This window comes from Elephas maximus, chromosome 7 (assembly GCF_024166365.1).
Source record: "Elephas maximus indicus isolate mEleMax1 chromosome 7, mEleMax1 primary haplotype, whole genome shotgun sequence".
NCBI classification, from domain to species: domain Eukaryota; kingdom Metazoa; phylum Chordata; class Mammalia; order Proboscidea; family Elephantidae; genus Elephas; species Elephas maximus.
The window spans coordinates 126286369-126312167 of record NC_064825.1 but is presented as its reverse complement, the minus strand read 5'-3'; the positions used below and the strand labels follow the sequence as shown (position 1 = coordinate 126312167).

Below are 25799 nucleotides of genomic sequence, written 5' to 3'. Positions count from 1 at the left end.
TTCTCAGTGTTATGGTTTTCTTCATATTTCTTGTCATAATTCATAAGTAGTTTATATTTATTAATTAACACAATTGTCACACAGATCCATTTTCCCACTATATCTTTACATTTATTTATTTTCCAAATTTTTGCATATACATAGGGATGATCTTGCTTTTTTTCTCCCTTTAATTAGCTCTTTGATCAGCAGCATTTCCTGGAATTCCTTAAAACTGCGTCACTTTCACGCAGGTATGGTCCTGCTTTGATTTTCTTAACACTTTTCTCCTGGGACAAATAAAAGGAAACCGACAAACACATAGAAGAAAAGACATGGAATAAACATACATGTCTGCATTCTTTAAGCTAGTTTATCCTCTGTCTACCAGCTTTGGTAAAAAACTATGACTTCTACATGAGAATTCAGGTAAATCTTGTGAAGTAAAACACCAAACTACTAAGGCAGGATTTGGGTAAGTAGCCTGCACAGTTGCTATTCTCACCTTTGGTCACCATGGCATTGGCCAAAGGAGTCTGTGGAGAAGGTAAAGGAAGCCCAGAAAAATTTTAGAATCCTTTCCCATTGTGTATCATTTTGAATACCCCTTTCCTTACTGTGCCCTTTATTTATTCTCTTTTCTTAACCTTTTCATTTCCAGTGTAACCAGACTAACTGAATCTCACAGGCAACACAAGATGGCTCCTGCCTTTGGGTATACCGTGATTTGCACCAGAACACTCTTGTCCTCCACATGATCTTCTCCCATTTCTTCAGAATCCAGGGCAGTCATCAGGCCTATAGCTAAGGGCAGTCACAGCCAGCTTGGGGGCACTTACTGCTCTGGGTGATGCCAACGGTGGGGAATGGGAATCTGGTGTTTGGGTCTGTGCATATTTGTGAAAAACCATCAGGGGTGTCTGTCTCACACTAGGGAACAGAGGGCAGAGGAGACCCAGTTGTGGTCTCTTTACCACTGAAACTGCTGGTATAACTGGGGAGAGCTGGTCTGTGAGATCTAGAGATTCTCGGATGGAGTCTGCCATCACTGTGGATGGGGATGGGGTTGCCACTGAACTCAAGTCACTGTCACAAATGGAAAAAGCCCAGGGCTGAGCCTGCCTAGGGAGACAGTGTCCCTGATGGCTTTTTACCTTCTTCATCAAACCAATAGCACATAGCACCCCCAAGGGACAGGTAGAGGTTTTACTCACTTATTTTCTATATCCTGGAAGGTGTCAGGCAGAGGCTGATTCCTGGTTTCTGGAAGGGGAAGGACAACAAGGCCAGCCAGGATGGGGAAGACTCCATAGATGATCCAGGGCAGGGGGACAGAAAACACTGCTAGGGTCATCAAAAGGGGAGCGACGGCTGCCCCACTACAAGCAGCCACTGCGAGGATTCCTGAAATTCTTGCCCTTGGAGTATAAATAACAATACAAATAAATCTGATAAAATTCACACATGAAATTTTCGTATATTATTTTGCTTTCATTATTGGAGCCACTACAGCAGAGTGTTTGCACACATGGAGATTGGCTGCATTCCCTTGCTTTTAAAATGTGTTTTGTTTGTTGGTTATTAGCTCCAAGCTCCTAAGTGCATCAAGACAGAATTTAATCATTTAAAAAATAATGATGCGCATAGCACCTACCCTTTGAATGGTTGAGAAGATTAGGTGAGATGATGCATTCAAGGGCTCAACATGGTGCCTGACAAAAAGTCAACTTTCAATAAATTTTGGCTATAATTTGTTATTATTATTACTATAAAATTGGACTGCTTTTGGTAACTAACCAGCCTCAGTTTTCTTTCCTCCATGAGGGCCAGTTAGCTGGGAAAGTTCTCTTTTGACCCTGACAGGGCATTTTGTACCTGATCACCGTGGGGAAAAGTTCATTGGAGTGAGCAATGGAGCAGGTGGTAATGGCAGAAGCAGCGCCCATTCCCACAGTTGCCAAAACCACATTCAGGGTCTGCATTTCTGGGGAGAGGAAGACCAGTCAGATCAGGAAACCTGAGCTGAAGCAATCAGCATCCCCAAAATAAAAGTGAGAAAGCCCCCATCAGAGGTGTTTGCACACATAAAATACATCTTCTAGAAACTGCAGAGAAGCAGAGAATGTGGAGTGGCTGGTAAGCTGAGAAATGTCACTTGTCTACTTATTACATCTTAAATAGTGCGATGGATAATTTTACTTGTCACCTTGGCTAGGCTACGGTTCCCAGTGGTTTGGCCAAACACTAGACAAGTTGCTGTTCCATAATGTAATCTAATGCCAAGTAGTGTTATCACTTTTCACATGGTCTGCCTATTTTTCCAAAGAGTTAATTTGTAAAACACTGACTCTCTGTCTTGACTCTGCTCTCTTCCCATTGCCTGATCGATGAGTCTTGGGATGCAAGTTTGCAGAAGCCTGCAGCCTGCCACTTGACCTACAGATTTTGAATTGGCCAGTCTCCTCTAATCTCATGAGCCAGGAAGAGGCTCCAGACTGTTACCAGACCTATGAATTTTGGACTTCCTATCCCCACAATACCATGAGTGAATACCTTGAAGTAATTCTCTCTTTATGTATGTATCAGTCTCACTGGTTCTATATTTCTGGAGAACCTTGATGAAGACAAATAGTGAACAAAAAGACCTGAATAATTATACTAACTCTGCCTGCATATTCAAGATTTTCCAGAGGATGAGAAGGGAGAGTGAGCTGGCAGGAGTTTCCTCCCATCGTTCTGCCTAGTGCTTCCTATACTCTATAGGACTGTCATGTGGACAAATTCTGAGCAGTCTAAGACTCATCCATGTCCTTGAGGAGGTGAAAACTTAGGTGAAGATACAATATTGACCAGGAACAAGTATGGTACAAGAGAGTAATAAAAGGAGAAGACTTCAATGCTAATGGACAGGGTGAAGAATATCTTGACTTAAAATAATGACTCAGCAATCATTAACAATGAATTCTTGGAAGGAAAACAAAGATGTTGTGAACCACAGAAGGGAAGCTTAAGACAATCAGTTTTCTACCCAGCTTAAAAAAAAGAAAAAAAGCATGAGAGCTTTGCAACATTGGAGTGCACTCTAGTGTAAGGCAGCCAACTTGCATCACTGCTGACATTCAATAAAATTAGAGCCACCATCTGGTCCTGTAAAATATACTACTCAGCTGGGAAATACATGCAGTATGGTGAGCACGTGGGTCCCCTAATCATTACATACCATCATTTTCTACAGTAAAATTAAAATTCTAAGAGAGGATCTTAATATGCTTAAGCTCTTAATCCCATTGTATAATTCTTCTTCACCTGAGACAAAGGATTTTTATTTCCTTAAAGCCAAAAAGCCTCCCTTAACCCAGGTTTGTAGTCATGGTGACCTAATACCAGTGGTGACCTAATATCAGACACAGAAGTGGACATACAGAGATCAGGGAGTAAGTCGTCACTGAAGCTGTTGTAATGAGAGGCCAGAAAAGGAAACGACAGTATCCTGTCTCCATGCTGGGATACAGTGCAAGATCTAGTCCTTCAATCATTGTTATTGAATGTGTGATTGCAGAAAAGGCAAGTGTCACTATTTTCCAGATATTTCTCAGTAATGAAGAAGACAACCATATGTCTGGGCCGACTTTTGCTGACCTGTGACTCCATTCCTAACAACTTAATGGCAGAATCTGTCCTAAACCTGCAGATTGGTTTCGGGGGATCCTTAGGCTCTTTTACTCCTGACTTAGGTGGGTGTGACAGTACAATCCCAGAGCAACGGGGAGAAGCCACTTCCTTCCTCTGACCTTAATTGTTTCTCACCTTGAGGCATAAATGTGGGGAGCAGAATACAGGCACCCAACAGGAACATGAAAAAAGCCTGGCTTCCTCGACGTCCAGTATGTTTCATGGCCAAAAGTGCCAGACCTTGGCCTGGGAGGGAGACGATGCCAAAAAGAACTTGGATCAGGAAAACATTGCTCCCCAGGAGCTGGATGTTGAGCAACAGGCCAAAAAGGGGTATGGTGGTTGCAAATCTTTGGTGAACAAAAGAGGGAAGACACGTTATAAGATTTAGAGCTTATGTTCTGCAGCTGACCATGACTTTGGCCCAGTCAACCAGTGACTGATGGTACAGTATTAAGTCAAGTTGGTTTGTAAAATGTTTTCTTTCTTGGCGATGATTTTAAAATCATCATTAAAAAGTGTATGATAATGAAGATCAGAACAGCTAAATTTATTTTTTGGATTGTGGGGGGCATGTTGTGGAGGATACATGATGGAATGCCCTAGGAATTAGAGTGTTTCTATATCTTGATCTAGCTTTTGGTTCCATATTTACATATGGAAATATTCACGGAACTGTATTTTTTAATACATTTTACTGTTTTAAGCTGTACCTTTAAGTGATGTGACTTTCTTAACTCCTCATTGTGTACTTAGCCTGTGAATCTTTTCATAACCCTTTGACCAACTCCAAACATAGGAATTATCTTGTATGTTTTCCTCATCATTTATCTTCAAGTCTTTGCCCCACAACACTGTTGCATCCTTTGAAATAAGAAATAGGCCCACTGTTTGAATATAACCCATGAACTGTGTGAGCCTACCTCATAAAAACCATAAGGCAGATCCATTTACATAGAATGGGTGTGTGGAACACATCAAACATAGAAGGTTTGTTCTGTGCTGCCTCCAGCTCCTCCTGCATGGTGGCTCTCAAAACCTGCAACAACAGCAACGACAAACTTTTATCAGGTGCCACCAAAGTGCTAGGCTTTGGGAGGCGGACTGGGCACCCAACAGAGGACAAAAGAGACAAGTTCCCTTTCCATAGTGAAATACATAGACAGGGAACATATGTTTACAGGTGGCAGTGTGGCATGATCATTAAATTAGGGAGTTAAAGGAGCCTCAGGGAAATGATGCAGCAAGAAGGACATTTTAAATAGGAACTACAGAAGGCTGTGAGGCATCAAAAAGGGTGCACAGTTTAGAGATTCGGATCAGGAAGTGAAACCAAATGATGAGTTAGTTGCATTATACCAGCCGGGCACGGAAGATTTGGAACTGAGCTTTGTTCTCAACTGGTTGCCCTTGGTAGCAAAACAGTCTGTCTCAAGAAGGAGGAAAACTTCTTGAGAGGCTTTGTTTTGGTTCTGGGCTCAGTCTCTTCTAGATGAACGCTAGAATATATGTCTTCATGAATGAAATGCCTAGAATTAAATCTGAGGGCAAAAACAGTGAGATCTTGGTGTAGTATGATTTATACCCAGTCCTGATTACAACCTGGTGGTATACTATGGCTCTGCCACTTGCTAGCTGTTTTCATGAAGAATAGAACTGAACATCTCTGAAATTAACTTCTTGTCATGTAGAAGAAGGAGAGGAGAAGAAGGAAGAGGATGACAAGTATAAACTGTAGGAAGAAGAAAAAAAGGAGTATTAGAAGTAAGAGAGGGAGAGGTACATGAGGAGGAGAAAAAAACAATGCTACTCCCAGAGGGCTTTGTAGGCTGTACAGCAGATCAAGAAAAACATGCATATGGAATTGTATGTAGCACAGCTCTGGCACTTATTAACTATTCAAATAATCTTCACTCCATTCTCTTCTCACCTACATAAATGAAGCAATATGTAAAAATCCATTTGGAAATTTCAATGATGAAGAGAATTCAGAGGAATGAAAAGCCACTCTAACTGCCAAATCCTACAAAACCTATATCTTGATCTGGCTTTTGGAAATATTCACTGAACTGTATTTTTTTGAACACAGAGCTGTGTTTATCTCTAGAAACTAGGGTACAGGAGGCCTATATTCTATTGGGATCATGCTGGAGCTTCACCTGTTTTGTGAATCTTTCTCCTTAATTTTCACATCTTATTCATTAAAAAGTGCTTCAAGTCCTCTTCACTTTCAGCAAGCAAGGTTGTATCACCTGCATAATGCAGGTTGTTAAGAACTCTTCCTCCAATCCTGATGTAGCGTTCTTCTTCATATAGTCCAGCTTCTTGGTTTATTTTTTTCAGCATACAAATTGAATAAGAATGGTGAAAGAATACAACCATGACACACACATTTCCTGCCTTTAAACCACGCAGTATCCCCTTTTTCTGTTCAAAGAACTCTGCCTCTTGATCTACTTTCAGGTTTCTCACGAGCACAATGAAGTGTGTTGCAGAATTCCCATTCTTCCCAATGTTATCCATAATTTGCTATGATCTGCACAGTCGAATGCATCTCTATAGTCAATAAAACACGGGTAAACATCTTTCTGGTATTCCCTGCTTTCAGCCAGGATCCATCTGACACTTACTGACAAAGCACTTGCTGATGAAGATCAAAGACCAGAGCCTTCAGCATGGATCACACCTCAACAAAAACAAAAATCCTTACAACTGGGCCAACAGGCAATATCATGATAAATGGAGAAAAGATTGAAGTTGTCAGGATTTCATTTTACCTGGATCCACAATCAACACCCATGGAATCAGCAGTCAAGAAATCAAAGGAGGCATTGCTTTGGGCAAATCTGCTGCAAAAGACCTCTTTAAAAAGCCAAGATGTCACCTTAAGATTAAGATGCACCTGACCTAAGCCATGATGTTTTCAACTGCCTCATATGTGTGCTAAAGCTGGACAATGAATAAGGTGCCATCTTTCGGTTCTGATTCATAGTGATTCTATGTATAACATATCAAAACACTGCCTGGTTTTGCTCCATCCTCACAATCATTGTTTGGTTCAGCCCACTCTTGCAGTCACTGTGTAAATCCATCTTGTTGATGGTCTTCCTCTTTTTCACTGACCTTCTACTTTACCAAGCATGATGTCTTTCTCCAGGGAATGATCCCCTCTGATAACATGTCTAAAGTATGTGAGACATGGTGTTGCCATCCTTGCTTGTAAGGAGCATTCATCATCCAGCTTTGGCATGCATATGATGGGATTGAAAACATCATGGCTTGGGTCAGGTGCTCCTTAGTCTTCAAGGTGACGTCTTTGCTTTTCAACATTTTGAATAGGTCTTTTGATCTATGTACCAACAGACTGTCCTGCTTAAACCTGGCCATTTCCACCTTATTCTCTAAGAGCTATTTTAGATATTGTTACCTCCAAGGCTACAACCTTTCTCTCAGTTTGTTCTATTTTGGTGACTTATCTGTTGCTACAATGCTAGAAGCTATGCCCTAATATTTCCAGTATCAGCAAGGTAACACATGGTGGACAGGTTTCAGTGGAGCTTGCAGGTTAAGACATTCTAAGGGAAAAGGCCTGGTGATCTATCTGAAAATTAGCCAATGAAAGCCCTATGGATGACAACAGAATATTGTCTGATATAGTGCTGGAAGACGAATGAACCCCCTAGATTGGAAGGCACAACAATCAGCTGCAACAATGGACTCAAACATGCAATGATAATGAAGGTGCTGCAGAACATTTTGTTTTGTTTGACATGGGGTTCCCATAAGTCAGTGCCAGCTTGACAACAGCTAACAGTAATGATACCACCTCCAAAAAGCATTCAATGTCTCCATTCCTGCAATCTAGGTTAGAGCGCTCTCCTCCGTGTTCCCATCCACCCTTGCTTTACTTCTCAGAGACTTTATCAAGTCCATTTACCTGTGTGAATATGACCTTCCTGAAGAGAGAAGCTGTGGATGTTTTTTTCCTACTCTCTGTCACAGAATCTGTCACCAAAAGTTATGTAACAAATTTGTAACGGAGGAAGGAAAAAAAAAAGAGAGAAGAGAAGGAGGAATGGTGGAAGGAACAGATGGAGGTAGAATGCATTAGAAGCTGAAACATATGAAATTTCAGAACCAATAAAGAAAGAAAGCATATAGATTCAGAGAGTTTTCAGAAGATGTTTGAGAATGTGTTGAAAGATAGAGGAAGATTTTTAAGAAAAATAAAATTTATGTTATTTGCATATCAAAATTATTATTGCAAAGGAGTTGGGAATGTAACAGAAAGCTGAAAAGATTCAGTAGAGAATTTTGCACTGCTCTCTCATACTTATGCAGTCACTCACGACCACATAAGTGTGCTATAACTCACTTTCTAAGTATATAGTCTGCATTTAATGCTTTCCTCATGTGATTTGGTGGGGACATGAGCCTTGGGATTAGGGTGCTTCTAAGAAAGTATATGGAGAATATAACTCAGACTGAGTCTCTGTGAATGAGTTCTAGGGTTTCAGAAACACTTAACAGAATAGAGATGAAGAAAGAAAAAAGGCTGGACAAGTCACAGTGGGATAGGATGAGAGAATAGAGCAGAGCAGTGGAGAGGTGTGGAGAGAACATGAGGGTGTTTGGTGTATATGAAAATTTAAGCAGACAGGGATAGATGAGACCCTAGTTACATCAATGAGTCAGAAACAACAAACTGTAATGAGCAGAGCAGGGAAGAATATTGTCAGAAGATGCAGAAGGGTTTGCCTCAAGGCTGGAAAGTAGGATCTTCCTAGGGGCTGACTGAAACAAGGCTGGCTTCATAAAATCAACCAAAAAGAACTGGGGGGCGGGGGGGTGCATTTTCTCTCTAATCTTTATGTTTCCATGTCTAAGGACTTTGAATATTAACACTCTCTGGCCCTCTCTACTTACCCTAAGGGGCCCATGGAGGACTGTGTTGATGAGTTATTAAGTTTGGGAGAACACAACAGGCCTGCTCATACCTCTCAGTCTACATTTTCATGACAGCTCTAGTACATCTTTGGAAAGAGACTGCATTCTCTGGGTCATGCCATGTATTTAGCAAAATAGGCTCTTCTCCTGTGAGGAAAACCTGTGAATGTTTGGGCAAGATCAATTCTGGGACAAAGTGAGAGCAAAGCTATGGTTGCCACCGATTTAAAGTCAGTCTTCACAGTAGTAAAAAATATCAATTTTGATCTCCATCTGCTATGGATTGAATTATATGCCCCCAAAATATGTGTTTTCAGTCCTAACCTCTAAACCTGTGGTTATAATCTCATTCGGGAATGCGTTGTCTTTATTATGTTAAGGAAGCAGGACTAGTGTAGGGCGTATCTTGAGTCAATCTCTTCTGAGATATTAAAGAGATTAAATAAACCAGCAGAGTAGACATGGGGGAAGATAGATGCCAAGCCACATGAAGATCACTCAGGAGCAGGAACTAAAAGATACAAGGGCTTTCCTCTAGAGCTGACAGAGAGAAAGCCTTCCCCTGAGTCTGCATTTCTAGCCTCCTGAACTATGAGAAACTAAATTTGTGTTTGTTAAAGCCACCCATTTGTGGCATTTCTGTTATAGCAGGTGCCAGATAACTGAGACACAATCTATCTGCCCAATCACTGCACCTATATCTCAATTGTCTGTTACTTGGGCAGAGGAGTTGTGCATTATTTACTTGGCCACCCAAACTCCTATACTGGAACAACCAAAAGACTGATATTTGCATGGATGTGATTTGGAGTAGCTTTAATTAGACTGTCTGAGCAAGGTGTGTCAGGCAGTCTATAAGATTTAGGTAAAAACAAGACTAAGACCACAAACTTAGCCGATTCACTAATTGGTCACAACAGCCATGGCAGTTCTGTTGAACATGAAGCCAAGAAGCAGGTAAGAGCTTTGAAAGGGAAAAACAGAAACCAGACTGGAAGTCCTAATCTTGCCTGGCAGGCTAAATCTGGCCCATAAGTGTGTGAGATTTGATCAGAACAGTGGTCTTAAACAGTTTGACTTAGTTGCCAAAATTTTTAAATACAGTCGTCTGTTTGGAGAACGTCAAGTCACACACACATCGGTGGTCACATAAGGTTATACAGGCAGTCTCCAGACTATGGAACAGTTCTGTTCCTAAACCTGTCTTTAGGTCAGGTTTGTACTTAAGTCCGAACAGTTAGATACAGTTCGTGTCTAACTTGAGTTAGTCAAATGTCTGTCTTAGTATATAGTGTACCTTTCCATGCGTATAAAACATTAAAGAAGCACTTCTGGATAGGCTAAAACATCTTGTATATAATAATACAGTAATTATAATAATGTTCTGATGGGTGTCACAAAGTAGTGCCCGTTTGTTGTTACGAACCATTGTTTGTACCTGAAATTTTTAATATAATAGGCTCTACGAGGATCGGTTCATAACTGTGGGTTGTATGTAAGTTGGATATTCCTAGCCAGGGGACTGCCTGTATATAATATGGTGTCCCCACAACATCCAAATCACATAATGTCCTATTTCAGAGACCATATCATGGACATTAAGAATGCATGTCTATCCTTATTTTTGTCATTTAATTATCCTAAAAAGATCAAATATGGCATCAATGAGTACTATATTGGAAACCCTGGTGGCATAGTGGTTAAGGGCTGTGGCTGCTAACCAAAAGGCTGGCAGTTCAAATCCACCAGACGCTCCTTGGAAACTCTATGGGGCAGTCCTACTCTGTGCTATAGGGTCGCTATGAGTCGGAATCGACTCGACGGCAGTGGGTTTGGTTTTTTGGGTGTCTTTATCAAACAGAAATTTAGTTTCTCACAGTTTAGGAGGCCAGAAGTTCAAATTCAGGGTATAGGCTCCAAGCTCTGGAGGATGGTCCTTGTCCTTTCTGAGTTTTGGCTCCTGGGCAATCCTCATGTGGCTTGTTATCTCTCTTCCCCTATCTCTGCTAGCTAGCTTGTTTGTTTAATGTCTTTAATTTCTCAAAAGAGATTGACTCAAGTTACACCCTACAGAAATCTTGCTTCATTAACATAACAAAGACAACCCATTCATAAATGAAATTATAAGCACGGGCATAAACTCGTTGCTATTGAGTCAATTCCAACTCATAGTTTAGTCAATTCCAACTCATAGTTTACCTATTGCATAGAGATTAGGAATTACAACATGTATATTTTTTGGCGGACCCAATTCAATCCATAACAGGTACTCATCCTTGCATAGGATCTATATGCTAAGCCTAGCTTCAGCTGCTCATTTGCAGTGCTCTCTTTCTTCCACCTGACCCTGATGTGATTTTCAATTGTGATAATGCATTATTCTTTCCTAGTATCTAGATCGTTTCACTTGTTTTTACTATCTGCTTCTACCCTGGAGGAATTTAAACTTATACTCTGTGGATTAGGTCAGCCTGGCAGGAGAAAGGTTAGGTGTGGATTGGAATCGAAGGTAGTTCCTGAAACATAGTCGATCCAACAGGATTGTATATCCATTTGGTACATAACAAAGCACCCTAAGACTGCTATTAGCTCCACCTAAGTTCAAAATTTGTTTGGAAAAAGGCCATGTTGATGGTGTCCGGATCAAATCAGTATCCACAGTGCCACTGACTCTGCAATGACTTCATCTCCGGGGAAACCTTGAATTCTTCCCACCATCTTCAGTGGGATCTAAACTCTCAGGAGCATTTTCGTTCTTCTTCATTGAAATGTTCTTCTAAACGACCTCTGCTTTCTTCTGGGAGTAGATAATCTTTTATCATGTGTGCCATTGAACATGATACAAGGAATGTTTTATTTCCTCCTCTTTGACTGGCTAATTCCTTGTCTTCTTCTTTCTCAAGGAATTGAGAGTAGATATTTCTTCTCGTGCTCCTTTATAATTCTTGCCATTCTCTTATTGAATCTGTTTGGATTTAAAATTGTCTATTATTTTTCTCTCTCAAATTACTGTGAAAGCTCCTTGAAGTCTGGGGCCCTGAGCTATTCTGTCATTCATGGTCTCACCCCCTGCCTGGCACACTATTGTTGTTTAATAAATATCTCTAAATGTGCAAGACAGGATGAATAGTAATGGACCACAGCAACAGATTCCTTTTACACCTGGGGTGAAGAACAAAAAAGAGAAAGTCTTCTTTAAAATATTTCTTTCACAAACTCATGCTCTTAGAATGTGTAACACACAGAATATAAACTCTATGAATAGGAAATTATGGCTGCTGTGGTCACTGTCATATTTCTGGGACTAGAACACACCTGGCACATGGTAGGCACTCCCTAAATATGTCTTGAATAAAAGAGTACATGAGTGAATGAAGAAATAAGTGAATCTCTGTTACACTTTCTTCTGTATGGTCACTAACCCTTCTTTTTACTGGACTTAATATCCTGTATAAGACCCACAGATTATTAGTTGGAAAGGAATGGATTAGTTTTGGTCACTATAACTTAACAATTAGAGAGACCAGTACATAGTCTCTCCATTTGTAAATACTTAGTGCTTTTTTTTTTCTGTTGAGTCAAAATATCTGCATTCAATCTTTGTCAGCATATGCTCCTTCAATGCCAGCCCAAACAATGTTGACACCCTTTGAAAACTAGGGCAGTGAGGGAGGAAGACCTATAACCAGACCTGCATTCTACCCTCTGTTCGCCTTCTGGACACTGACCAGTGTAGAGGTCAGGCATGTCTTCCCTACTTCCCCTCATCAGCTTCCCTTTCTAGCTCACCTCCATGGTCAGAGTTTCTCCAGCATTCTTTATTCCATTAATGTGTGCAGCTTTTCTAAGTTCCTTTAAGCCCTCCTCTGGTTTATTGCTGACAATCAGCCATCGAGCAGACTCTGCCAGCCACCTGAGCAAAGAGGAGGACACAGGTGCATTGACTCTCAGTTGCTTATTTTTCATATAACGTCTCTCCTGAGAGATCTTTTCCTTAAAATCTACTACCCACCACTTTTTCGGCTATACCAGGGAACATGACCTACCTTCTCTTGTAACATAACTAGAGAGATATGGGGCTGACCCTCATGCAGTACACTTTCACTGCTGGGAACGCAGACTTGCAGTCAAAACGTCTGCCCTCTTACTCAGGTCCAAATTTACCATAAAGCTCTATTTCCCCTTCTGTGTATAGACCCCTTCCTAGGTCTTTACAGGGGCCAAGCAAATATGTACTCATAATATATGGTCATTTTATTAAAGAAGGACTTTCAAGTTACTTATGTACACTTACATCCTCACTCCAGTTCCTACCAGCTATGATGGAAACTTGCTATACAAGTAAGGTACTTTTTAAATCTGACCCAGTTTCCTCATTTATGGAATTAGGACAGTAGTGCCACCTACCTTGTAGGGTTCTTATGAATATGAAATGAGATAATGGATGAACCTGACATGGAATAAACACTTCTCTCTACTTAAAGTCATCTCCTTGTATGAAATCTGTCACCATTTCTCTGAGATAGAGCTATTTCTAACTAAACAGGCTTCCTCTGCTGAACCAGTCTTTTTAAGGAGAGGGGCATAGTTAGCCATCTTTAATGGTTATTAAAGATATTAAAGGGAAGAGGAGCACAGAAAAGTGATCTAAACCATCTGCTCTGCCTTCAGTCATTAGGAGAGGAGAGACCATGCTGCTCTTTCTTCAGACAGCTATAGAGGCAAATTTGCTGCCCCTTCATCTCATCGAATACAAACAGAAACCCACTGCTGTGGAGTCAATTTGGACTCATAGCAACCCCACAGGGTTTCTGAGGCTGTGAGTCTCTACAGAAGACTGCCACGTCTTTCTTCTGCAGAGCCGCTGGTGGTTTTGAACCACCGACCTTTCAGTTAGCAGTCAATCGCTTTAACCACTATGCCACCAAGGCTCCTTATCTCATAAAAAAAAAACATAGTACCGATAAAATTGCAAAGCACTGAAACGTCTTCATGACATGATTCTTTCCAAAGCCACACGTATGAACGCAGGTAATAATCGAGGTTATCGCCTCTTGAAATACATGGTTGTATACTTTTTTTCTGTTAGGGAAAATAATTTTATAATAATTAGGTGTCCTCGACACCTGTTAAAGCTTAATTATGAACGTGGCTAAAAAGTTGCAAAATTCCCAGGCAGGTGATTCCATGCTACTTCCTGTTCTTAGGCAGCCAGTTGTCAGAAATAACAATATCATGCGCCCAGGTAAACTAAATTTCAAATAAACAGTGAATAACTTCATAGTATAACTCTGTCCCATGCAGAATTTCAGATACAGTTTCACTAAAAAATCAGTTGCTGTTTAATGAAATTCAAATTTAATGAGACAGACAGCATTTTATCCAGTTTGCAAATATAGAGGATTAGTTAAAAAGAATTTTCATAGAAACAATGAATGATTTTTACCATCACTATTTACCACTCAATATTTCATACATATTTTCACTAAAAATTATTTGTTGTTTATTGAAATTCAAATTTTCTGGGATGTCCTGTATTTTATCCAGTTAGCAAATAAAAATAAAGATTCTTTGTTAAGTAAAAGTCGCACAAACAAAGTATAATTGTTAGTATATTATGTCCTGTGCAATGTTTGAGATATAATTATACAAAAAAAAAATTGTTGTTTATATAAAATTCAAATTTAACTGGGTGTCCTCAATATTATCTGCCAAATCTACTATTCTGCCTCAAATTTCACACAGGACACAGAATAGATCATGTGCTCAAGTCTTGACCAAAAACTAAATGGAATCCATGTGTCCTGATTCTATGCATATCTAATGCCGGGATCCTCTAAGACAAAGGAAGAGAAAAAGCTCATACCTCGAGAACAGAAAGACGGCAAATAATGGCACAGACACCACCAGCTGAAGCATGTGCCACTCTCGAAAGGCAAAAGCCAGGCCTCCCAGGATCATATGTCCAATGCTAAAGGAACAGGCTACCAGCATCACCCCCATGGCTTGGAATTTGGGCAGTGACCACTCTATTACTGAAAGGAAAGAGAAACAAGATTTTAACTTAAAAAAAAAGGGGGGGAGTCATAAAAAGACTAGACTTAGTCATCTGACAGAGACTGGAGGAACCCCCAAAACTATGGCCCCTGGAAGCTCTTTCATGCCAGAACTAAAACCATTCCCCAAGTCCACTCTTCACACAAAGATTAGACTGGACCATAAAACATAATATAATATTCCTGAAGAGTGTGATTCTTAGTTCAACCAGATACATGAGACCAAATGGACAGCTCCTGTCCAGAGGCAGGATGAGAAGGCAGGAAGGGACAATAACTGGTTGAATGGGCACAAGAAACCCAGGGTGGAAAGGGGGAGTGTGCTGTCACAATATAGGGATTGCAACTAATGTCACGTAATAATATCTGTAGAAATTTTTGTGTGAGAAATTAACCTGAGCTGTAAACTTTCTCCTAAAGCACAGTTTTTTAAAAAGTGAAATTTCTAGGTCAGAGCTAAGGCTTAGAAAATATAGAAAATTGAAAAACATTGACTTACTGAGCATAATAGCATTTGACATGCTGCTTGTGGTAGAAAACCCAGTCAAGAGTCTTAGTGAGCAATAAACGAGGAATGAGGGAGCAAAGGCCACACTCGTGTTAGTAATGGCCATCTGGAGGAGACACCATCTGAGAATCAACCTCCTCCCAAACCTGAGAAACAGAGAGGTTAGGTTATGGAAACATTAATAATGTTGTAAAATTTAGCAAAAAGAAAGCACACTAGGAAACTTAGAAGATGTTTTACCAAGTGAAACTTTGCCCTTGAGACTTGAAGAATCAATAGGGAAATTGACCATAGGTATTTTCAGATGCAACAATCCCTGTTTGTAATTGGATATTGAATATATAAATCTCTTCTACAATCTCTTACCAGCAGGTCTTTGACACCAAGTGAAACCAGTGTTCAATATTGGAAATATAACATGATATAAATGTCTCTGTTTTTAACAATTGCATTTAGCGTAGTTGAGAGTCTGTATAGTTTCTAGAACACAAGGAAGCTAAATCCATACTTGGGTCTCTAGGACCATGCAGCCCAAGGCTAATTCATGTCAAAGAAATGTCATGGAGCAATGCTTCAAAAAGGCCAATGGATTTTATAATACCCCTCCGCTGTGTCCGCATTTACAGAATTTGGGCAAGGTGCTTCATCTAGAATACGATATAAGAGCGCCACAACCAGAGACAGGAATCTATAGAAAGTTCTCAAAGGACGGAATTTATTTAATGCAGGGTAGGAATGGGAAAGGGGTCGTTTTTACTGATGACGGATAAAAGATCCACTAGTAAATATTGACTTTAACAACAACCACAATTCTGCAACTGATACACTCAATAGTGAAAGACAACACGTTCTACACAAGATGAGAAACAAAGCAAGTGTATCAGCTCTCACCACTTTCATTTACAATTGTACTGAAGGTCTTAGCTACAGTCAGAAGAAGAATAAAAGGCAAAAGTTGGGGGGAAAAAAAGAAAACCTTTGCTTATAGCGACCCTATATAACAGAGTAGAACTGCCCCCGTAGAGTTTCCAAGAAGTGCCTGGTGGATTCAAACTGCAGTTGTAGCTTTTAACCACTATGTCACCAGGGCTTCCAAAAGGTGGGAAAGTAATAAGCAAAACTGTCCTTACTTGCAAACGACATGATTATAGATGAATTGATTAAGGTAGCAGGATGCAAGGTCAATATACAGAAGTCAATTGCACTTTTATATACTACCGATGGAAACCCTGGTAGCGTAGTGGTTGACAGCTACAGCTGCTAACCAAAAGGTCAGCAGTTCGAATCCACCAGGCACTCCTTGGAAACCGTATGGGGCAGTTCTACTACGTCCTATAGGGTCACTATGAGTCGGAATCGACTCGACAGCAACGGGTTTTGGATTTTATACTACCGGTAAGTAATTAGAAATTAAATTTGTAATAAATGTTATGTTATACCATCAAAAACTAATTAGGAATAAATTTAAAGTAAAAACTACACGACTGCCCTTATAAGATACAAAGTATAAAAAGGGAAATAAAAGAAAGCCTAAATTAATGTAGTGGCACACCACTTCCATAGATCAGAAAATCCAATTTCTAAAAATGGCATTTTTACCCAAACTGATCTATACATTCAGTGCAATCTCAATAAATATTCCCAGTAGAATCATTTTCCTAACTCCAACACTATAGAGTACTTTGCCTGTTTCTGGCCTTTACATGAGAGGAATTAGGTAAGATATGAACTTTTGTTTTGGGCTTCTGCTCAACATAAGAGTATATTTATCTATATTACTCCATGTTATTGTTTGTTCACTCCCTTTCCTGTATAGTATTCCATTATATGACTATTTTGCATCTTATTTATCCATTCTATTTCTTAAAAAAAAAAAAAAAATTTTTTTTTTTTTTATTTCTTATGGACCTTTAGACATCTCCAGTTTTGGGATATTATAAATAGTTGAGTGTTCGATTTAAAAAATATCATTTTAACCATGCACTTCCTCTGCACATAATCATTTCATGTTTCCCCCTTAGTTTTCTGATGCAGTTCAAAATGTTAGATTAGTGTATCAGGTCCCTCTGAACCTCAGGTAATTATCCACAGTCCTGTTCTGACACTGATTCTTCTCCCCATGTCTACACCTTATGCTCCATTACCCGGATGCGTCTGTCAGTTTGTCCTACTGTGGGGGATTGTCTGTTGCTGTGATGCTGGAGGCTATGCCACCGGTATTCAAATACCAGCAAGGTCACCCATGGTGGACAGGTTTCAGCTGAGCTTCCAGACTAAGACAGAGTAGGAAGAAGAACCTGGCAGTCAACTTCTGAAAAGAATTAGCCAGTGAAAACCTTATGAATAGCAACAGAACATTGTCTGTTATACTGCAAGAAGATGAGCCCCTCAGGTTGGAAGGCACTCAAAATAAGACTGGGGAAAGCTGCCTCCTCAAAGTAGAGTCGACCTTAATGACATGGATGGAGTCAAGCTTTCGGGACCTTCATTTGCTGATGTGGCACAACTCAAAATAAGAAGAAACAGCTGCAAGGATCCATTAATAATTGGAAGCTGGAATGTACAAAGTAGGAAAATTGGAAATTGTCAAAAATGGAATGGAACACATAAACATCGATATTCTAGGCATTAGTGAGTGGAAATGGACTGGTATTGGTCATTTTGAATCAGATCATCATATGGCCTACTATGCCGGGAATGACAATTTGAAGAGGAAAGGTATTGCATTCATCATCAAAAAGAACCTTTCGGGATCTATCCTGAAGTACAATACCATCAGTGATAGGATAATATCCACGTCAATAAGGAAGACCAGTCAATACGACTATTGTTCAAACTTACACACTAACCACTAAGACCAAAGATAAAGAAATAACATTTTTGCGAACTTCTGCAGTCTGAAACTGATCGAACATGCAATCAGGATGCATTGATAATTACTGGTGATTGGAATGTAAAAGCTAGAAACAAAGAAGAAGGATCAGGAGTTGGAAAATAATGGCCTTGGTGATAGAAACGATGCCAGAGATCAGATGATAGAATTTTGCAAGACCAATGACTTCTTTATTGAAAATACCTTTTTCACCCACATAAACAGAGACTGTACACATGGGCCTTGCCAGATGGAATACGCAGGAATCAAATCAACTATATCTGTGGAGAGAAACAATGGAAAAGCTCAATATCATCAGTCAGACCAAGGCCACGGGCTGACTGTGGGTCAGACCATCAGTTACACATAGGCAAGTTCAAGTTGCAAGAAAATTACAAAACATCCACCAGAGCCAAAGTACAACCTTGGGTATACCCCACCTGAATTTAGAGACAATCTCAAGAATAGATTTGACATGTTAAAAGCTAATGATCAAAGACCAGACAAGTTGTGGAAGGACATCATACATGAAGAAACGAAGAGATCACTAAAAAGACAGAAAAGAAAGAAAATGTCAAAATGGGTATCAGAAAAGACTCTGAAACTTGCTCTTGAAAGTCAAGTAGCTAAAGCAAAAGGAAGAAACGATGAAGTATAAGAACTGATGAGAAGATTTCAAAGGGAGGCTCGAGAAGACAAAGTAAAGTATTATGATGACATGTGCAAAGAGCTGGAGATAGAAAACCAAAGGGAAGAGTACGCTCAGCATTTCGGAAGCTGAAAGAACTGAAGAAAATAATTCAAACCTCAAGTTGCAATAGCGAAGGATTCTATGTGGAAAATATTAAACAACACAGGAAGCATCAAAGATGGAAGAAATACACAGAGTCATTATACCAAAAACAATTGGTGGATGGTCAATCATTTCAAGACGTAGGATATGATCAGAAACTGATGGTGCTGAAGGAAGAAGTCCAAGCTGCACTGAACACACTGGCGAAGAACAAGGCTCCAGGAATTGACAGAATATCAATAGAGAAGTTTTAACAAACAGTTGCAGCGCTGGAAGTGCTCACTTGTCTATGCCAAGAAATTTGGAAGACAGCTACCTGGCCAACCAACTTGAAGAGATCCATATTTATGCGTATTCCCAAGAAAGAAGATCTAGCTGAATGTGGAAATTATCGAAAAATATCATTAATATCACACACAAGCAAAATTTTGCTGAAGTTCATTCAAAAAGGGGTGCAGCAATATATCAACCGGGAACTGCCAGAAATTCAAGCCAGATTTAAAAGAGGGTGTGGAACCAGGGATATCATTGCTGATGTCAGAAGGATCCTGGCTGAAATCAGAGAATACCAGAAGGATGTTCACCTGTGTTTTATTGACTATGTAAAGGCATTCGACTGTGTGGATTATAACAAATTATAGATGACATTATGAAGAATGGGAATTCTGGAACACTTAATTGTGCTCAAGAGGAATCTGTACATGGGTCAAGAGGCAGTTGTTCAAACAGAACAAGGAGATGCTGCATGGTTTAAAGTCAGGAAAGGTGCATCAGGGCCATGTCCTTTCACCATACCTGTTCAATCTGTATGCTGAGCAAATAATCGGAGAAGCTGGACTATATGAAGAAGAACGGGACATCAGGATTAGAGGAAGACTCATTAATAACCTGCATTATTCAGATGACACAACCTTGCTTGCTGAAATTGAAAAGGACTTGAAGCACTTACTAATGAAGATCAAAGACCACAGCCTTCAGTATGGATTACACCTAACACACACACAAAAAAAAAAAAACATAAAGGAAACAAAAATCCTCACAACTGGACCAATGACCAACATCATGATAAACGGAGAAAAGATTAAAGTCGTCAACGGTTTCATTTTACTTGGATCCTCAATCAACAGCCAAGGAAGCAGCAGTCAAGAAATCAAAAGACACATCGCATTGGGTAAATCTGTTGCAAAGGACCTCTTTAAAGTGTTGAAGAGCAAAGACGTCACCTTGAAGACTAAGGTGTCCCTGACCCAAGCCATGGTATTTTCAATCTCCTCATATGCATGGGAAAGCTGGACAATGAATAAGGAAGCCTTTAAATTGTGGTGTTGGAGAAGAATATTGAATATACCATGGACTGCCAAAAGAACAAACAAATCTGTCTTGGAAGAAGTACAGATGGAATGCTCCTTAGAAACAAGGATGGCGATATTACGTCTCACATACTTTGGCCATGTTGTCAGGAGGGATCAGTCCCTGGAGAAGGACATCATGCTTGGTAAAGTACAGGGTCAGCGGAAAAGAGGAAGACCCTCAATGAGATGGATTGACACAGTGGCTGCAACAGCGTGCTCAAGCATGGCAACAATTGTGAGGATGGCGTAGGACAGGGCAGTGTTTCGTTCTCTTGTGCATAGGGTTGCTATGAGTTGGAACCTACCCGGTGGCACCCAACGACAACAAACAACAACATGCGAAACTGAAACTCATCTGTCTACAATTGTCTCATGACACCACTGGTTGAAAGAAACACTCTTGCCTTGAAACCAAACCCACTGCCCATAAGTCGATCCCAACTCATAGTGACCCTATAGGACAGAGTAGAACTGCCCCATAGAGTTTCCAAGGAATGCCTGGCAGATTTGAACTGCTGACCTCTTGGTTAGCAGCCATAGCACCACCAGGGTTTCCTCCTACCTTGAAATCTTGTGTAAATTACGTTTCCTGTGATTCACTCAGAGTTCACAGTTTTCAGCTGAGACAACATTTGACATTAAGGTAGTGGATATAAAGGGCACCTCAAGTCCCCCATTTCTGTCATAGGAGACATGCATAGGTAGTGTCAGTGGTTGCTAGCCTATTTAAGAAGAGATACTTCCAAGCACAGGATACCCCAAAATTCTCACACCACAAACCATGAGAGGAAGTAGTCTTTCATGAATTATCTCATCTGGTAACAAAACTTACCTTTCAAAAGCTTTTTTGGCAAGAACAAAAACTAAAGCTACTAGCACAATTTTTTAATACACCACTAATGACAGCTTTCCCCACACCTGACAGATTTTATATAGGAATGCCTCTTCAGCAGACTGGGGCAACTATCGCATGATAACCAGCCTGTGGGTAACCACAAGCATTTAGCTCACAGGGTCCAGAAGCAACTAAACATGACAGCCTCGCCAAGGCCTGCAATGCTGTTCTCCATATCTGTGTCTTCAAATAGGCTCAATCCCCTGTCCTGAAACTTTCCCCTCTCTGTTGCCATAGGTAACTCTGTCTCATTTATAAACCACATGCCATGTACCTCCTCTCCAAAGCCTGTCCTGAAACACCTCCAGGTCTGCAGAAGACATCCTTTATCTGTCCTCCTGTACACAGCGCTCAATGCTGACAAAGTGACACTTGCCATACTACTGTCACTCTCCCTTTCAGTGTCTAGATCCCTGGACACAAAGTCCTCCCCAGGGCAGTGTAATTTGCACAAAGATTTCTTAATGAAAGATAGAGTTATAACCCAATCAAAATACCCCCAGAAAAAGAAAGCTGTGATCCAGAGACACTCACCTGTCTGAGAGAGGGCCACATATAAGTCCTCCCAGCAGCATTCCAAACATGAATAGGAATTGAGCCACCAATTTCAGTGACTGAGATTCACATACCAGGTCCCACTGGAAAACAAGGAAACCAACACTCTAGAGCTTCAGAGCAGCTTACAACACCTCAGTGGAAACCTGCCCCAAACACCTTACACCAACTTGCAAGTTTCAGTATATCAGGCCCCTATCTTCCCATTCAGCTTTGCTTTCCTGCATTAGCCGAACTTTACCAATCAGTTCTCAGCTTAAGCCTAACTTTTCTAGTAAGGCTCACATAAACCAGAGGGGTTATATTATTTCCTTGTCTTTACATTTATTTTGTACTCAGTCCCAAGTGTGTCTCATACCTGGCCACGGAGTGAAATCAGTTAAGGAGCTTTAAAAAATTAATAATGGCTGATTTTTACCCCCTGTGCATCTCTTAAAACTCTTCTGAGGTGCAGCCTGAGTGTGGAGGTTTGGTCAATCTCCCCTGATGTTTCTAACTTGCAGACAAGGTTAGCATTACCGACCTAGCAGACCATTTTTCATAAGTTATATAAATGACTTGTTTAAACTTTGGTCTCCGCAAGAATAAGAACAGGGTGAGAGTAGAGCTTACGTCTATTTTTTAACTCATTAGTCTGGCTTTCTGCACATGCCTGGCATTTAGTAGATAAGGAATAGATACTTGATGAAAGAATGAAGAATTCAACTTTCATAGCGACTGAGGGTTTGAAGCATGTTCATTACTTGTGTTACCTCTAAACACCCAGATCATGCCCTCAAAGGAGGAAAATGGTGCCTCTTACCTTAGCCACAGTGGTTGAGGGGAAGGTGCCTTTGTCATACACCCAGCCGTCCACACAGGGCTCTGTGTCTGGCTCACTTGTGTTGAGGGAAGACTCATTGAAATGAAGGAGCTGCCACTGGGGGTGGAGGAAGCGACGGCACTTCTGTGGCTTCAGATTTGAGTCCAGTGGGATGGAGATTCTCAGGAGGGCATCATGGCTGAAGATCCCAGTGCCATTATCAGAGTCAGTGTCATTGTCAAGGATGGGGACCCAGCAGCGATGATCAGGGGTGGCAGCAGTGAAGTTCTCCAATGGAACATGCATTTGCACTATGACATTGGAGATAAGAAGAAAAACCATCTGAAGGATCTGGAATCTCCCCTGGCCACCAACTTGATGCAGAAGGTCCTGAAATCCCATTGAGGCTGAGTTCGTGATCCCGAGAAGAGGCAAAATGACTCTATGTAGATAAGTTCAAAGGGAGGAAATGTCTGTTTTTAGTAAGTCCACTAAGTTAGTGTTGATGTTGACAGTCCTTTCTCCTCGATGGGTCCAATGTCACCAGTGCAGCAGAGCAGTGGAAGCAGCTTCCTCAAGTTGTTTTGGGATCAAGCATCCAGCTCTTTTCAGAGGTTATAATTTAGCAGAGAGAATTTAAGTTGTTTCAATTAAATCTGTTTAAAGATCTACTCTGCGAAAATCTTTGTCCTCAGAAACACCCAGTTGTCAGTATTGGACTTTGATCTGCAACATGTTCCTCATCAAATTAAGATAAAGTTGCAGTTGATTTGCAGTAATTTCCCAAAAAATAAATTATTGCACTAAAAAAAGGCCAACTGTTTTGTGATTTTGCCTGAAAAGAGCAGAATGTGGGTGTTTTTCTTGTGTAATATGAATTTTGATTATTAATGCCAAATTTTGATTATAAAAGCTAATGAAAGCAATCCTGGGTTAAATTTAAACAAGTGCAATGTGGTGTAATCACTCATTTGTGGCATCATGTACTCTATTTCAATACAAATCGTACCAGGAATCTACACTGATATAAGGTCAGTGTAACAGGGGAAGGGTCGGTAGAGATGTAGGGAAGAGAGGGCAGCCAGTGCTAAGCTCACGTAAGGGTTTATTTTCCCAGTTTATCGATTATTTGCATACCATTGTGATAATCTTTTCTGTGCTGGTTCTTGGAATAGAGCAACATGTAAGACAAGGTCTGTAAGAGTTTTATACTCCAGTGAGTAAGGGAAAGGCACGTAATTACACTTTGATATTCAAGAAACATTAATAGCATAAGCCCAATGTGCTGTGGAAAAATCGTAGAGAAAATACAGGAGAAAATGTCACCTTGATTAACACTACGTCTTTCATTAAAAAAATTTTTTACAGTGTTATTGAGATATAATTCACACACCATGCAATTTATCCTGTGAAAGTGTATGCTTATGTGGGTTTAGTTTATCACAGGTTGTGCAACCAGGGTTGTTTCTGTCATGTACCATTGAGTCTGTTTTGAGCCATGGCAAGGCCATGTGACAGAGTAGAGTTGCCCAGTAGGGGTTTCTAGGCTGTAATCTTTACGGTAGCATATCATCAGGTCTTTCTCCCGTACAGCCCTTAAAAAAAAAAAAATTTGTGAGCTCAAATAGCCACCTTTCATTTACCAGCAGAGCACTTAAAATTTGCATCACCAGGGCTGTTTGTGCAACCATTACCACTAATTACAGAAAATTTTCATCACCGCAAAAACAAATCTGTACACTTTAGCGGTCACTCCTCATTCCCTATTCCCTAGCCCTTGGCAACCTCTAATCTACTTTCTAACTCTATAGATTTGCCTACTGCATTTCATGTAAATGAAATAATAAATATTTGGTCCCTTGTATCTGGCTTCTTTCACCTAGCATCATGTTTTCAAGGTTCATCCATGTTGTAGCATGTATCAGTATTTCACTTCTTTTTCATGACTGAATAACTCTCCACTGTATGAATATACTGCACTTTTTTTTATTATTCATTAGTCAGTAGCTGGGCATTTGGTTTGTTTCCATTTTTTGGCTACTATGAGTTATGCTGCTAAAACGATTTGTGTACCTGTTTTTGTGTGAACATAAGTTTCCAATTCTCTTGAAGGAAATGGCTGGGACATATGTTAAGCCTGTGCTTAACACTTTGGGGATCTAGCAAGTTGTTTTCCATGTTGGCAGCATCAGTTTTCATTTCCACTAGCAATGCATGAAGGTTTTACTTTTTTCACAATCCTGCCAACACTTCTTATTACCTGTGTTTTTTATTATACTTATACTCTGGTTCATGCAAACAGTTAACACACTGAACTGCTAACCTAAAGTTTGGAGATTTGAGTCCATCTAGAGGTGCCTCAAAAGACTGGCCTGGAAATCTGAAAAATCAGCCCTTGAAAACCCCATGTAGCACAGTTCTATTCTGACACCCAAGACATCGCCATGAGTTGGACTCAATGTGATACAACTGTTACAGAGCACGCAGCTGTGCATAGGCAGGAAACTGCCATTTCAAGGTGAATTCAGAAGAGGAGATGGAATGAGGGATATCATTGCTCTTGTCAGAAGGATCCTGGCTGAAAACAGAGAATATCAGAAAGCTGTTCCCCTGTGTTTTATCGACTACACAAATGCATTTTAAACAAATTATGGATAACACTGCAAAGAATGAAAATTTCAGAAAACTTGCTTGTGTTCACATGGAACCTGTACATGGATCAAGAGATAGTTATTAAAACAGAATAGGGGTTATGTGTGGTTCAATATCAGAAAAGTCATGCAGGATGGTTGTATCCTTTCACCTTCCTTATTCAATCTGTATGCTCAACAAACAATGTGGCATTAGGATTGAAAGAAGACTTATTAACAATCTGTAATACTCATATGGCACAACTTTCCTTGACAAAAGTGAAGATGACATAAAGCGCTTGCTGATAAAGGTGGAACACTACAGCCATCAGAATGGATTACACCTAAACATGAAGAAAAGTTTCCTTAAAGGGGACCAATAAACATTATGATTAATGGAGGAAAAAAATTGAAGTTCATTCTACTTGGATCAACAATCAATGTCCATGGAAGCAGTCATCAAGAAATCAAACTATATATTGCATTGGGGGTATTTGCTGCAAAAGACATCTTTAAAGATTTGAACAGCTAATATGTTACTTCGATGACTAATGTACATCTGACTAGAACCATGGTCTTTTTTTTTTCCTGTCATTCATATTTTGGCTTTTTTTTAATAATTTTTATTGTGCTTTAAGTGAAAGTTTACAAATCAAGTCAGTCTCCCACACAAAAACCCATGTACACCTTACTACACACTCCCAATTACTCTCCCTAATGAGACAGCCCCCTCTCTCC

The 25799-nt window shown here is 40.2% G+C and overlaps 1 protein-coding gene across 1 annotated transcript; it reads right to left on the bottom strand.

The window, feature by feature from the left end:
- Positions 1-208: 208 nt before the first annotated feature.
- On the bottom strand, positions 209-22833 carry LOC126080968 (solute carrier family 22 member 9-like). Its single transcript, XM_049892284.1, has 10 exons — positions 22432-22833; positions 21609-21712; positions 15154-15308; positions 14465-14633; positions 12388-12511; positions 4575-4690; positions 3787-4001; positions 1855-1963; positions 1194-1397; positions 209-269 (listed from the first exon to the last, which is right to left on the bottom strand). The coding sequence occupies exons 1-10, from the start codon at positions 22831-22833 to the stop codon at positions 209-211; spliced, it is 1659 nt and encodes a 552-aa protein (XP_049748241.1).
- Positions 22834-25799: the final 2966 nt, after the last annotated feature.